Source organism: Phodopus roborovskii, unplaced genomic scaffold (assembly GCF_943737965.1).
Source record: "Phodopus roborovskii unplaced genomic scaffold, PHOROB, whole genome shotgun sequence".
Taxonomy (NCBI): Eukaryota; Metazoa; Chordata; class Mammalia; order Rodentia; family Cricetidae; genus Phodopus; species Phodopus roborovskii.
In genome coordinates this window covers 23,106,598-23,119,148 of record NW_026126514.1, presented here as the reverse complement: position 1 = coordinate 23,119,148, position 12,551 = coordinate 23,106,598, and the positions used below count along the sequence as shown (strand labels likewise).

The 12,551-nt window shown below is 44.7% G+C and overlaps 1 protein-coding gene across 1 annotated transcript in view; it reads right to left on the bottom strand.

The window, feature by feature from the left end:
- The window catches only part of Rhoj (ras homolog family member J), a 76,428-nt gene that overhangs the window by 4,164 nt on the left and 59,713 nt on the right, over nucleotides 1–12,551 (bottom strand). The window contains exons 3-4 of the mRNA XM_051196002.1: nucleotides 6,131–6,295; nucleotides 4,214–4,309 (exon numbers count right to left, since the gene is read on the bottom strand). Of these exons, the coding sequence (XP_051051959.1) occupies nucleotides 4,214–4,309; nucleotides 6,131–6,295 (261 nt within the window). The remainder of the gene's footprint in view (nucleotides 1–4,213; nucleotides 4,310–6,130; nucleotides 6,296–12,551) is intronic.

The window sequence follows — 12,551 nt, the reverse complement described above, 5'->3', positions numbered from 1 at the left end:
TGGCCGGTGAACTCCTGGGATCTACCTGTCTCTGTTCCAAATGCTAGGGTCATTGGTCCAAGTGGCCACACCTGGCTTCTATGTGGGTGCTGGGATTTAAATTCATGTGTAACTCATATGTCTGTATATAGCAAGTGCTTTTACATGATGGGCCATCTTCTCAGCCCTCAAGGTGTGCTGGTTTTCTTATTCTATGAGCTTCTATGACCCCCTATTCCCCAACCCAGGAACAAGTTGGCTGAGCTGACAATCACTGCAATGGGATTGTTGAAAATGTCACAGATACAAAGACTCAGTATGAAATAAAACTGCTTTGGATAGGTCCAGAAATTTATTTCAAAACTCTTCCTGCAGACGGCATGTACTATTTTGTTATGTGTTCTTTTCTGACAAGAATGGCTGTTTTATAAGTCAATGGGAAATGCCAAAAGCAGGGAATTGAAACCATCAGTGCCTGTTGGAAGCCCACTTTATGGATTTTGTTTTGGCAATGGCTTGACCTTTAGATTAGAAACAAGTTAAAAATTATTAAAAACAGGATATGAGACAGAGGAAAAATAGGGTAGAGGAATTTCTTTTTTCAAACAATTATGTGAAATGTCATCTGCTGCCTTTGGGGGTGGTATCCAAGCTTGATATGCACACATGTAAAAAGTACAATGAGTATATGATTAACTGAATGGCCACTTGCCTGTAATGTGATGATGCTTGTCAGTTATGTTAGGGAACAACAATAACAAAATAATTGTTGTAATTGGATGACCTTTCCACTAATGATTCCAAATCTCAAGACTGATTCTGAAAATTTTGGGAGTTTGGCTGACTCATTCATTATTCCAGGACCCTGAGAGATGAGTGGGGTTTACTGTCTTCCTTCCTACAACACTGCCAACTGACAGCGTATTAGTTTATTAACCTGTCAGCTTGTGCCTCTAAATGACGGAGGAGCCCAACCATTTCTCTCCCAGTTCTTACATAGGGGGAGATAACGAGACTGTCCATAGAGGCCTTGTTGTGTGTGGAGGTTAACACAATGTTACGGTGTGCTGATAGTTCCAGGAAAAGTAGCCAGCAGATTTTGGGTGTGACCTGGGATGTACGTGTGAGAAACAGAGCCCAGTTGTGAGATGATGATTTGTTGCCGTGGTCTACGTGCTCAGAAGGCCAGAGAGGAACATTTGTCCTGGTTCAGGGAAAGGGCATAGACATGTTGGAAAGAATGCTCAAAAATTCTTTAAGGCCACCAAAGACTGAAATGGAAAATTGTGTCAAAGAGACACAGCTCTGCTTGTTCACATCGGCACCCTTTCCTGGTTCTTGGAGCAAATTGACCCACACAGTCAAGTACTTAGGATCCATCTGCAGAAGTCAGAGACTCCTGGTTTTGACACACACGTGAGCAATCTGAAGCAGCAGGCTTTACCAAACTGACACATTTCAAGGAAATGAAACAAGACAAAACAAAGGAGAGCTTGAGGTTGCAAACAGAACACCTTTCTGATACTTAAAGGTGCATTGTTTCTAGCGCTGGGAAACATGCCAGAAAGACAGAACACACAAGATCTGATGGGAGGAAATGAAAACAAATCAACGTGTAACATGATTAATCAAGTGAAATGGCAAGCTAGCACTTTTTCTTATCCTTTCCTCTGACTGGAGAGGGACATGCTGAAGAGGCATAGAAATAACTAGAAGGGTGGGGGTTGGAATCTAGCTGGCAGCATTCTTGCCCAGGATGTACAAAGCCTGGATTTTGGTTCCCGGATCTGCATAAAATCAGATGTGTCACCAGCCAAGAGAGAAAGGTAGAGGATAAGGTCATCCTCAGGTATATATTGAGTTCAGGGCCAATCTGGGCTACTTGAGAGCCTTCTGGAAACAAACAAACAAACCTAGTAGCTGGAAGGAACAGAGACAAATGTCTTCCCAACTGCCGGCAAGTCTAAGTGGCAAGGTGGCCAATGGGGACAGTTTGCTGGGTCTAAGGAGCCACCAGAGACAGTTGTGAGCCAAAGCTCATGGTCTTTTTTAACTCATTGTAGTGGCCAGGATCCTAAGGAGGTAAGACTCTTGCCAGTTCACTTACAGGCCAGAGATGAGGATTTGCTGTCTCCTAAACCAAGGGCTGCATTACAAAGCTCCGCTGTCACTTGCAGTCTATGGAAAAGGAGCCCCACACTAAGGACATTCTTTGCAGGCTCTAGGAGGGAGCCAAAGAGCACTGTGGCTGGAGCAGGGTTCATCTCACAACCTCTCTCTGTCACTTGCCTTTCAAAGCCTCAGTTTCCTCTGGTAATACATACACTTCAGGAGGCACTTGGAGCAAGCCTGTGACACACCCAGGATCAACACTGTGTAAATGCTAGCTATTATTAAAAAAGTACTTGACAGCAATCAAAGACTGAGGAAACTGAAGACATTTCTGTAATTGCGTGAATTGTCACGGAACCCGTTGAAGTCTCGCTTGGCTTTCTTTTAGGCTGGGTTTTGCAGGCTCCACATGATTGCGAACCTGAGCAGTCACTAGGAGAGGCTGGCAAAATGTAACCAAGTGGTGAACTCATCCGCTGTTCTGAAAGTAAATCTGACATGAACTGGGAGGCTTTGGAGGGGGAAAAACCGAAACCCAACACCAAAAGCCAACTTTCCAAATGAGGAGTGAGGCTGGGGAGCCACCAGGATGGAGCTGAGGACAGTCCCAGAGACAAGGAAGAGAGAGAGCAAGCTACTGCAGAAGCAGTGGAGCCTTCTGCCAGGAGCCACACACAGTTACACACATTAACATTAGTGAGAGCATCTGGGGCTGAGTGTTGGAGTAGAACCTCAGACCCACTCACTTCCCCAACACACACACACACACACACACATGAACGCACACATGCACATATACGTGCACACGCACACATACATTGGAAAAGAGACAATGGGCATTATGGTCATGTGTGCAGGTGGTGATGTGCACACAGCTGGATGCACACACAGCTGGATTCTAACGTGCCTGCCAATTAGACCTGCTTGTCTCCCCAGGGCTGTTTCTTGTCCTCTAAGAGGCTTGGCGTCTCAACATCTCTTCGAATGGCTTGTGCTTGTTATACTGACAGAGCTGTGGTGGAAGTAGAAAGAGTTCAATTCAAGTGTGTGTGTGTGTGTGTGTGTGTGTGTGTGTGTGTGTGAGAGAGAGAGAGAGAGAGAGAGAGACATCTTTATGTACTGGGCCCCCTAAAACATCAGAGTTAATTCACTTCTAGCAAAGGTGTCATATTACATTTGGTAACAAGTTTTAATAAGAGAAATGCCTTTTTCTTTTTACAAAGGAGTCATTTGTAGTTAACATTACTTTTGACTGGTTTTGAGAAGGTGACTAACTGCCTGGGGGCAAGCATTTTGCAGGGTTAGTTACTCAGAAACTAAAACATTAAAAATTTAAAGTCTCCCACTTGGGTCCATGGATTGGTGACTAAATCAAGGAGGAAGCGATTTCACATTACATAAATCTCTAGGTCTCCTTCTGCAGAAAGAATGTTCGTGCACATGTGTCCCTTTTAGTGGCTGCCTTGCACACAACATGGTGGTGGCAGGGAGGCAAAGATTTGGAGTCTGGCAAACACATTTTGAAACACCTCCACAACAGGATCACTGTTTATGGCTAACTCTCAGAAGTGAAGAATAGTCAGCGGAGAAATCCCAGCTCAGAGCTAGCTGACTTCATCTGTCAAGCAGCCGCTTAGATTCCTTATCCTGTAACTCTTAGCTGTGTGTTATTTTTCCATATGCTATTTGTAACATGGTCCAGACTAAGTAGCTATTCATTATAGGAAGATAACCCTGTTGGATTTTAATTCAAGTTTCTCCCTGGAAAAAAAAAATCACAAAATGCCTCTCATGAAGTCATTTAGAAGAGTTACACTGATGATAAACAGGGAGGTTTACAGATGTATGTCAAATGATTCCCCCTAGTTCCTGCTAAATGTGGCAAGTCTGTGTTGTAGACATTGCTGAAGCAAATTGTAAGTGCTTAGCAGTTGAAACCCACAGGTTTCTTAATGAAAAACAGAAGGTGCCTGCTAACACGAATACTCACCAAAGCGGCCCCTTCTAGCCCTTCTAGAACACAGGAAGAAGCAAAACACAACGATGCAAAACACAGCGCAGCTTGAAGCAAAATCCCGCATAGCTCACCCATTCCTGAACACTCATTCAAATGTGATCATACCGCTTTTGCCAGCTTCACGCCATGCTCATAGGTGAGGGGCTTCTCCTTCATGTACAGGAGCCGTGCCAACGTTTTGGGGTCATCCCGGAGATCGATCTGGGACAAAGATACAGTTACTATTTTTAGGACTTATCAATTGCTTATGAGATAGTCCTCTCCCCCACCTTAACATCTTTGATGATGCTGAATGTTCTCTAAGAAACCAACGTACACACCCATGCTCTATCTTAAGAGTATGAAATGGTGTGTGTGTGTGTGTGTGTGTGTGTGTGTGTGTGTGTGTTGTGTAGTAGGATGGTCTTATACTTTCTTCTTGAAAGCATTTACCCTGGCTGCTGAGAACATCCTCCAATGATTCTGTGCTATCTGGGGTTTTGCATTTTCTCTCTTTTCTAGACTTCACAGATAGTGGACAGAGCTAACCAGATAGTCTAGTCCTTATAGTAATTAGTTATTTGACTGCAACTTTTCAAATTAAAACATTCATTATATAATATGTTTTGTGGCTTTGGATCCATTTTCTTTTCTGAATCAAATCTTGACCTTCAAAGGGATGGAGATTTGCTACCTGTGAGACCTTTTCAACAGATAACAAATGGATAGAGAGCCCTTGCAGGGGAGTTCTGGAGATGAGAGGCCAAAGGGCTTGCACAATCAAACAGCAGAATCTCTCTCAAGGGGGAACTGCTTTGAGGGCAGCAGGTAATCGACTGAACAATTTACTAAACATCGTGGTTGCTTTCAAATGTCACTGTGTATGTGTCCACACAGGGTTTGCTTTTTAAAGGGAGTCAGGGAGGTCATGCTAGGACTCTGTCGATTAGGACAGTGCATATGCAAAGTCTGGGTTTTATGTTTCCACTTGTTTTTCTATTTTCCTCAATGGTTTGACTCAGTGTCTGTCTGTTCTAAACATACTCAAGTCACCCCGAGGGGTTGAATGTCCAGCTATGTGTTTGCAGCAGGTCCAAGGCTTCTCATTATCAACAAACACTAACACTTGCAACTGAGGGTAAAAGATTTCATTTAAACAGCAAATGATTATCTTTCAGAGTAGAAATGTGGGTTTTCCACACTGTCTGTATTTAAGAGAAAAACATATCCCCATCTGGCCATATTGTTTTTAGAAAGCGTTTTTCTTTTATTTATGGTTTTAAAATTTTCTCTTTGTCAAATAGGATTCAAAATGAGGACTCAGAAGCAGGAGCACAGAAAGTAGATTCAAAACAGCCATAACACAGTCCTGAACTTTGGACACTAATGCAGATTTAAACCAGCAAATAACGAAATCCATTTAAATCACAGATACTTCAGACAGTCCTCAATCAACAAGAGGCTAATTGATGGAATGTTATCAGCTTCCATACCCTTCCTAGGCCTTGACAACTCATACATGTTGCTCTTAATATGTGTGTTTTAACTTTCTCAAGATTTGTGTGGCCAAGAAGGTAAGAAAAATGCAAAGGAGAGTTTATTCTCCTTCTCCAGCAGGGCCATCAAGGAGACCTTCCACATGCCCCATCTGAATGTAGGGTCAGTTTGACCTGCACACCTAGTTTTCTGTATTGAAACAATTGTGGCAGCCAGCTTCAACAATATCAGATAGCATGTACAATTGATGCTCCTACTCTGTGACTTCATTCAGGGATGGAGAAGTGTCTGTTAAATTATTTTTATTATTAAAAACAAGAACAAAAACAAAAACCAAGCTGCGAGGTTAAGTTTAAACACCAGATGAGAACTTTCTGCCTCATATGAAACAGCTATGCAACATTTTCAGCTACATGATCATGCACCTTCAGGACTTCTATTCAGGGACGCGATATCTCTGAGATGTTGTCCTGGTGTTCGGCAGAATACAGGGTTCACCGTCCATACAGCCCAGCCCCTACCCCTGCCCATTGCCCTCATTGTAACCTGGGTCCCGATGAGGACGTAAGGCACGTGAGGCATGCAGTCCTTCAGTTCCGGGACCCACTCCTCCTGGACGTTGTGATACGAAGCAGGGTTTACAACAGAGAAGCAGATGAGGAACACGTCGGTGTTGGGGTAGGAGAGTGGCCGCAGCTGGTTGTAGTCCTCCTGTGGGAAGAACAGAGGAAAGTTGGTACTGGATGACTGCTGTCTGTGTGGTTCTTGGGATTCATGCAGGGAAGGCTCCACAGTTGCAGCTGGTGAGCCACACCCTTCGTTGTGCACAGAGATTGCATATTTCCCATTTCAGATCAACTTAAAAAATGCAAACGGCTTTATTGAGGTACAATTTACATATCATAATGTCCACTCGCTTATTCCTCCTTTACACTCACTGTATATTAGTTTCATGTATAGCCATCATACTCCATCCCATAACTACAGTTAAGGGAGTAAGCACATTCGTCTTGTCACATAGTTACTGTTTTTACCCATGACAGCACTTAAAATCTACCTCTATAGAGGGGTATATCTCTAATATACCACTCACAACTGCTGGCTGTAATTCTTGTGTTGTGAACTGTAGCATCTAGAATTACTCATCGTCCCTAATGGTACCTTGTGCTTTGACCTATATCTTTTTACTTTCTGGTACCAGTTTACTCTGTTTCTATGTCTTCAGAACCTCACCCATTTAAACAGGACAATTAGTAGGGATGAGTGCAGTTCTCCTGGGACACTTGAATTGCATCACTTGGAACATGTATTTAAATGACTAGGTCATTGACACACTCATCGTCTTTTAAACAATTAAAAATTGTTTTCAAATTTAACATAGAGTAAGCGAAAATACAAAGCATTGCATTGTTGCCAAATGAGATACATCTGTTGAAGAAATGTGCTTGGATTTTTTTTTTTTTTTTTGTAAATTGACTCCAGTTTTTCCAGTTGTTTAGTTGACAAGGAGTTTTAGGTCGCTCAATAAAAAGTAATTGTATATTTTAATATAATTTAGTAACACTTAGCCAATAGTAATGTGTGCTAAAATGTTTCCTGCTTATATATGCATCTATATGCTATCACATATCACACACACACACACACACACACACACACCAGTACAATGGTATTACGCGAACACATATTCTGTGTATATATGTAGATGGAACACTGCATTTTGAGCATAGCTTGGCCATTCCCATCTCACCAGAGATGGGAAGCCCTCACAAGGTCAGCCCTGTTGATGAGCCCTCAGCATTTCTGTGGGCATTTACTACAGTGACTTTCATTAGGGTCACATAGGAGCTTTTAAAAAGTCCTGACACATGCTAAGCCCTACAAGTGCAAAGACCTGGGGTCATCATTTGTGACTCTTTACAACATTCTGTGTCCCCTGCCACTGGTCCTTCTACTCAGATTGTCACAACAGATCAGGGACCAGGTTGATCAGGTTTCCTCATCCTTTACCTATGATCTGTCCACAAATGATTTTGTAAAGAAGGGTGACTCATTGTAAAAAAAAAAAAAAAAAAGTGGGGTTTAGGGCCTGGAAAGATGGCCCAGTGTTTGGGCTCTTCCACAGGACCTGGGTTCAATGCCCAGAACCATCACAACAATTCCCAACAGTCTGTAACTCAAGGTCTAGGAAATACAGCGCCCTCTTCTGGCCTCCATAGGCATCGGCACATAAGTGGTGCACAGACACATGTGTAGGTAAACACTCATACATATAATAAAATAAAATTAGAATAGTTTTAAAAGTGGGGGTTTAAGTGACCCCCTCAGTGAGCAACTGCTCCAGCTCCTCCTTCTCTGGGCAAATCAGAACCTCTGGAGCATTGGGCGGGGTATGGAAGAACCCTGCACTGATTGGTCAAGAGAGCCCCTGGGGTGGAGAAAGCTGATTGTATGTAGCACCATCATGGCCACCATCAGAACTCGAGTCTTGGGACCCTCACCAAGGACCAGGCACCACTGTAAGAAGTTCATGCCCTGTCTCTTGGAGTTCTCCCGGAAGCACTAGGAAGATGCACTGTCAGCATTCACATTTCACAGAAGAGGAGGTCAAGTACCAGGGCTACCAAGTCAATGAATACCAAAAGGGAAATATTTTGTGTGCTTCCAGACCTAGCTTTTGATTTGGACTGTTATTGTCATATCAGGATTTTAGATGAATGATTAAGTGTTTTTTTTATTTCATTTAATTTTTTTATTTGCCTATTTAGAAATATGCATAGGCTAACGTGTTACTGCAGGGGTGCATTGTGTTTGGTATGGGGGGGGGCATAGGCTCCACATCACCACAAGATGGCAGCAGACACTTTATATTTAAAAATCTCAACTCCTGTTTCTCCTGCTGGTAACAACCAAACCAAAACAATCGGATTATCCTCAGAACTAGGCAAGGGAGGAGCCATAACTGGTGGTCCGGAAAGGATAGGATAGTGCTTATTTAATTCTTGATTTGCTAGCCATTGAATAAAAATGCTGCTTAGACCATGGGAAGGTCAGGCAGGTGTGAGATGTGTTCCTTTGCTCTCCTGGCAGAGTAGCTCTTGTCGTCCAGCTCAGGGATTCCTGGTGGCATGAGCTTCGGGATTCACAGTGCTCTGTGTTCCTTTTGTTTGTTTGTTTGTTTTTTCCCCCCCTGTGGGAACTTCAGTCCTGCTGTGTAATTCCACTATGATTACTCACTGGACATGTGGCTTCTGTCAAGGATGCTGCATGAACTGTATTAGGTGATTAAGAACTGGACATCAAGTCAGGGAAAGAGAATGAAAATACACAAAATAATTCCTTGTATGTGAACTGAAACAGAAGTTTCTCTGCCTCGTCTAGTTATTCTGGGAAGGCAGAGTATTTACCTTCCAGTGTCAAGTCTGGAAGATCCCCAGACCTGAGTTAGTCTAGTAATTTCCAAAGGACGGTCCTCAGACCAGCAGGACAGGCATCTGTTGAGAGCTCCTTCAGACTATACACTCCCAGGTGACCAAAGCTTAAACACATGGCTCTGTCACTCCGACACAGTTCTGATGCAGCTCAAGTTTTCTGGGACTTGGGTTACCTTTCTTCTTCTCCCTTCCACCAGCCACACAGCTCTCAGACTGGGACATCCAATAGATTTCAACAGGACGATAGAGAAAAATATCTTTCAAAGAAGGTTTATTTATACCTGGCTGGCAGGAGCCTTCCACTCTTGGGTGGCTGCAGCTTGGAACTATAGCAGAAGTCCAGAATTAACTGAAAGTGAGGAGGGTGAGTGTTTGAGCTCATACCCGCTGATGGCTGATGGCTTACAGGCGTTTTGTGATGAAGCACACTTGGACTGTAGGGCTATGGTCACACGCGAAGATTATGTCAATCACCCATGGGGAAGATCTAAACGGACCTTATGGCGTTGAGGCACCTTGAATGCTAAAAAATGACTGGACGACAGACACTTATGTGCTTCTTGAAGAGACAGTGTTTTCATCTATAAAAGCCACTAGACAGTGCTTTGGATGGCTAAGCTGGACACAAGGGGACTTGGGTTAGGGTGGAGCAGGCAGGGGTTTGGGACTGTGTAGGTTTTTGAGTACTTACTGCCCATTGCTCCCCAAAGGCAAGCAAGGGTTCATACAGAGGTGAGTCTGTCAAGTGTGGCCACTGTAGATGAATATTTCATCAGCACAGAATGGCCAATCATCCACCCCAAAATACGTTCATAAGCGGCTTTGTCACGAAGGGACAGTGGTGGTGGAACCGGGAAGTCATTAGTTCTCCTTGCATTTGGATCACTGGGGACTCATTGCCCAGTGGAGCTGCGCCCAGCCACAGGTCCGGAGTGAAGTCTAGAATGCGCATGTCTGATAAGTGCCCAGGGGCTGCTCTCTGTAGCAAGGAGAACAGCCTTGAGCTTGCCACTTGCCTCAGACCCACAAGAGGCTGGGAATAGAATTCTGCTTTCTTTGCTCTGTGAGCTTCTTGACATTTATCCCAGGGTTGTCAGCAACAGCCTTGCTTTTATACTCTCTCCCCGCAAGTCAAGCTTGACTAGGAAAGCAAGGTGGGAAGTCAGGATGTTGCCCAAGAGCATGACGGGTGGAGAGTAAGTCAACGGTTTCAAATCCCTACCTCGCTTGTCACTGCGACTTGGGTGTAGTTTGCGGTGAGTTCTCTTTGCCCCAGTTTCTTTGTAAAGTGTGAAATGCTCATACATTGTGAGAGAGACTACACTGCTGTAATGTATATGAATCCCTGAAATGGTCCTTCGGTTATAGTGAGAACGTTAATGATGGAGCTTATCCCGCATCGCATCCAAAGCCAACAGCAGCTGCAGTTCCTGGAACCCTTCCCCCCCCCCCCCCCTGCCCCTTCCCCTGCCCTTGTGCTCACTGAATATCCAAGATGACTCTGAACTTCGCTTTTCTGAACTAAGCAGTAATGAGGTTCAAATATTTGTGTACCGTGATTCGTCAGCGTTCTTCACCTCCATTTTTTTTTTTTTTTCCTGAGTAGGGCAAAGGTAAGAATGGGTCCTGAAGTTACTTTTACCAATAGCCAGTCACACCGGCAGCCTTCTCCAGACAGCACACTTCTAGAAACCACGCAGAGATTCGTGGGGTGAGAAAGTTTGAGTTGCTTATTGTGCAGAAAACATTTATTCTGAGGTTTTAGGCAAACTTTCCACGGAGTGTCGGTGCCAGACCCTGTACTCCAGATGGCCCTGCTGGCTCAGTCAATAGCAAAGAGGAAGTCCCATGTGCTTCCCAGTGGATCTGGGGTTGCCATTAATGAGCCCCAGCTGCACTTAACTCCTGCCCACTCAATGCTTCTGAAGAAGAAGCGGGGGTGGTGGGGTGGGGTGGGGGGGTGGGGGGAGGTTCAGATATCAGGTCCCGGTGAAGGTGTTTGGCTGCAGCCCTGAGCCAGTGTGGTCTTCCAGCTCCCATAGTCATTGGTGGTGGCTGAGCTGCTGTGGGCTGTGGTTTGGCAGTGAGAGACACCATCCCATACTCACACAGCGGGTGTGCAGGCTGCCTCAAGTCTTGACGGGCTCATGTGCAGGGGACTCAGGCTCACTCTCTGATGAGAAACTAGTGCCTGATTAGACAAACAGGTCCTTAGCTCCCGACCCCAGGGTACACTCATTCTTCCAGGCAGTGATGCTGACAACCCCTTCTGTTAGTGCTTGCTTGCCTTTGAAATACATCCACCCTGAGTGTGGTTGGAGGGCTGGCTTTGCTCATGTCCGATGTCTCACACCATGGCTGATCCACTGTAGACTCAGAGGACACCTGGCTCTGAGCATGGGCCTAGGACACCCCAGGTCGTGAGTGCTCAGGCTTAGCACCATGCTTTCCCCTTTATCTCTCATGGCACTCACCAAACAAGCCAGCTGGGCATGGTGTACATCTTAGAGCTCAGTGTCTCTTCCTGTTTCGGAATCAGAAATCCGATCACAGGAGCCACTTTCATAACTATGAACAATCCTTCACAAGGAGTATTTGTCCCACAGGTGAATTGGTCTGACTTGAAGAGACCATGCCGGAGGACTGGCCTTATTGCTTGCCTGGCGATCTGAGGGCTAAATCTAAATGCTTTACTAACCTAATGTTTGACTTTTTTTCTGGTGGCTTTTTTTTTTTTTTCCAAGTCAGGGTTTCTCTGTGGAGCTCTGGCTGGCCTGGAACTTGTTCTGTAGAGCTGACTGGCCTCAACTTTAGAGATCCGCCTGCCTCTGCCTCCCGAGTGCTGGGATCAAAGGCGTGTGCCACCACTGCCTGTTCCTAGTGTATGGCATTCCATCTGATTGAATGGTGAAGATTGTTTCCTTCAAAGGGCTCTACTCAAAGCCCAAATGATAGTTTGTCTCAGGGGTCTGGGGAGGAGGCTACTTTCCATGTGCTGGCAGCATATATATGTGGCTTCATTAAAAACCATCTTTATCTGTGAGTTCAAGGCCAGCCTGGTCTACTGAGCCAGGTCTAGGACAGCCAAGGCTACCAAAGACACGCTGTCTCCAGAAATCAGCAAAACAAAACAAAACCACTTTCAGCAAAAGCTTAGCTGGGCTGTGAAATGGCGAGGAGAGTCTTGAGTCTGTCTTTACAGCAGCCACATTGGGGGCCGGAAGGTAGAGGAAAGCTGGTTAAACAGTTTTGCTCGGGGTTGCCTTCTCACCTGACCTTCCAGAATACATTTGCTTCTTGAGTTGTCCCTCAATCCCTCCCCCCCAATCTGCAGTTTCTCAGGATAGGGACTTACTCCCTTTGTGCATTTGTGGTTCTGGGATTATCAATTCGCTCTGAGATCATTTCTCTTTCCTTATTTAGTAATAGACGCCATGGGTAATTTTTAATTAGTTGTAGGTGTTCTTCAGCCTTGAAACTTCAGGACCATTTGCTAATATCACCAAAGGGGAGACTATCCTACTTAGAATGGA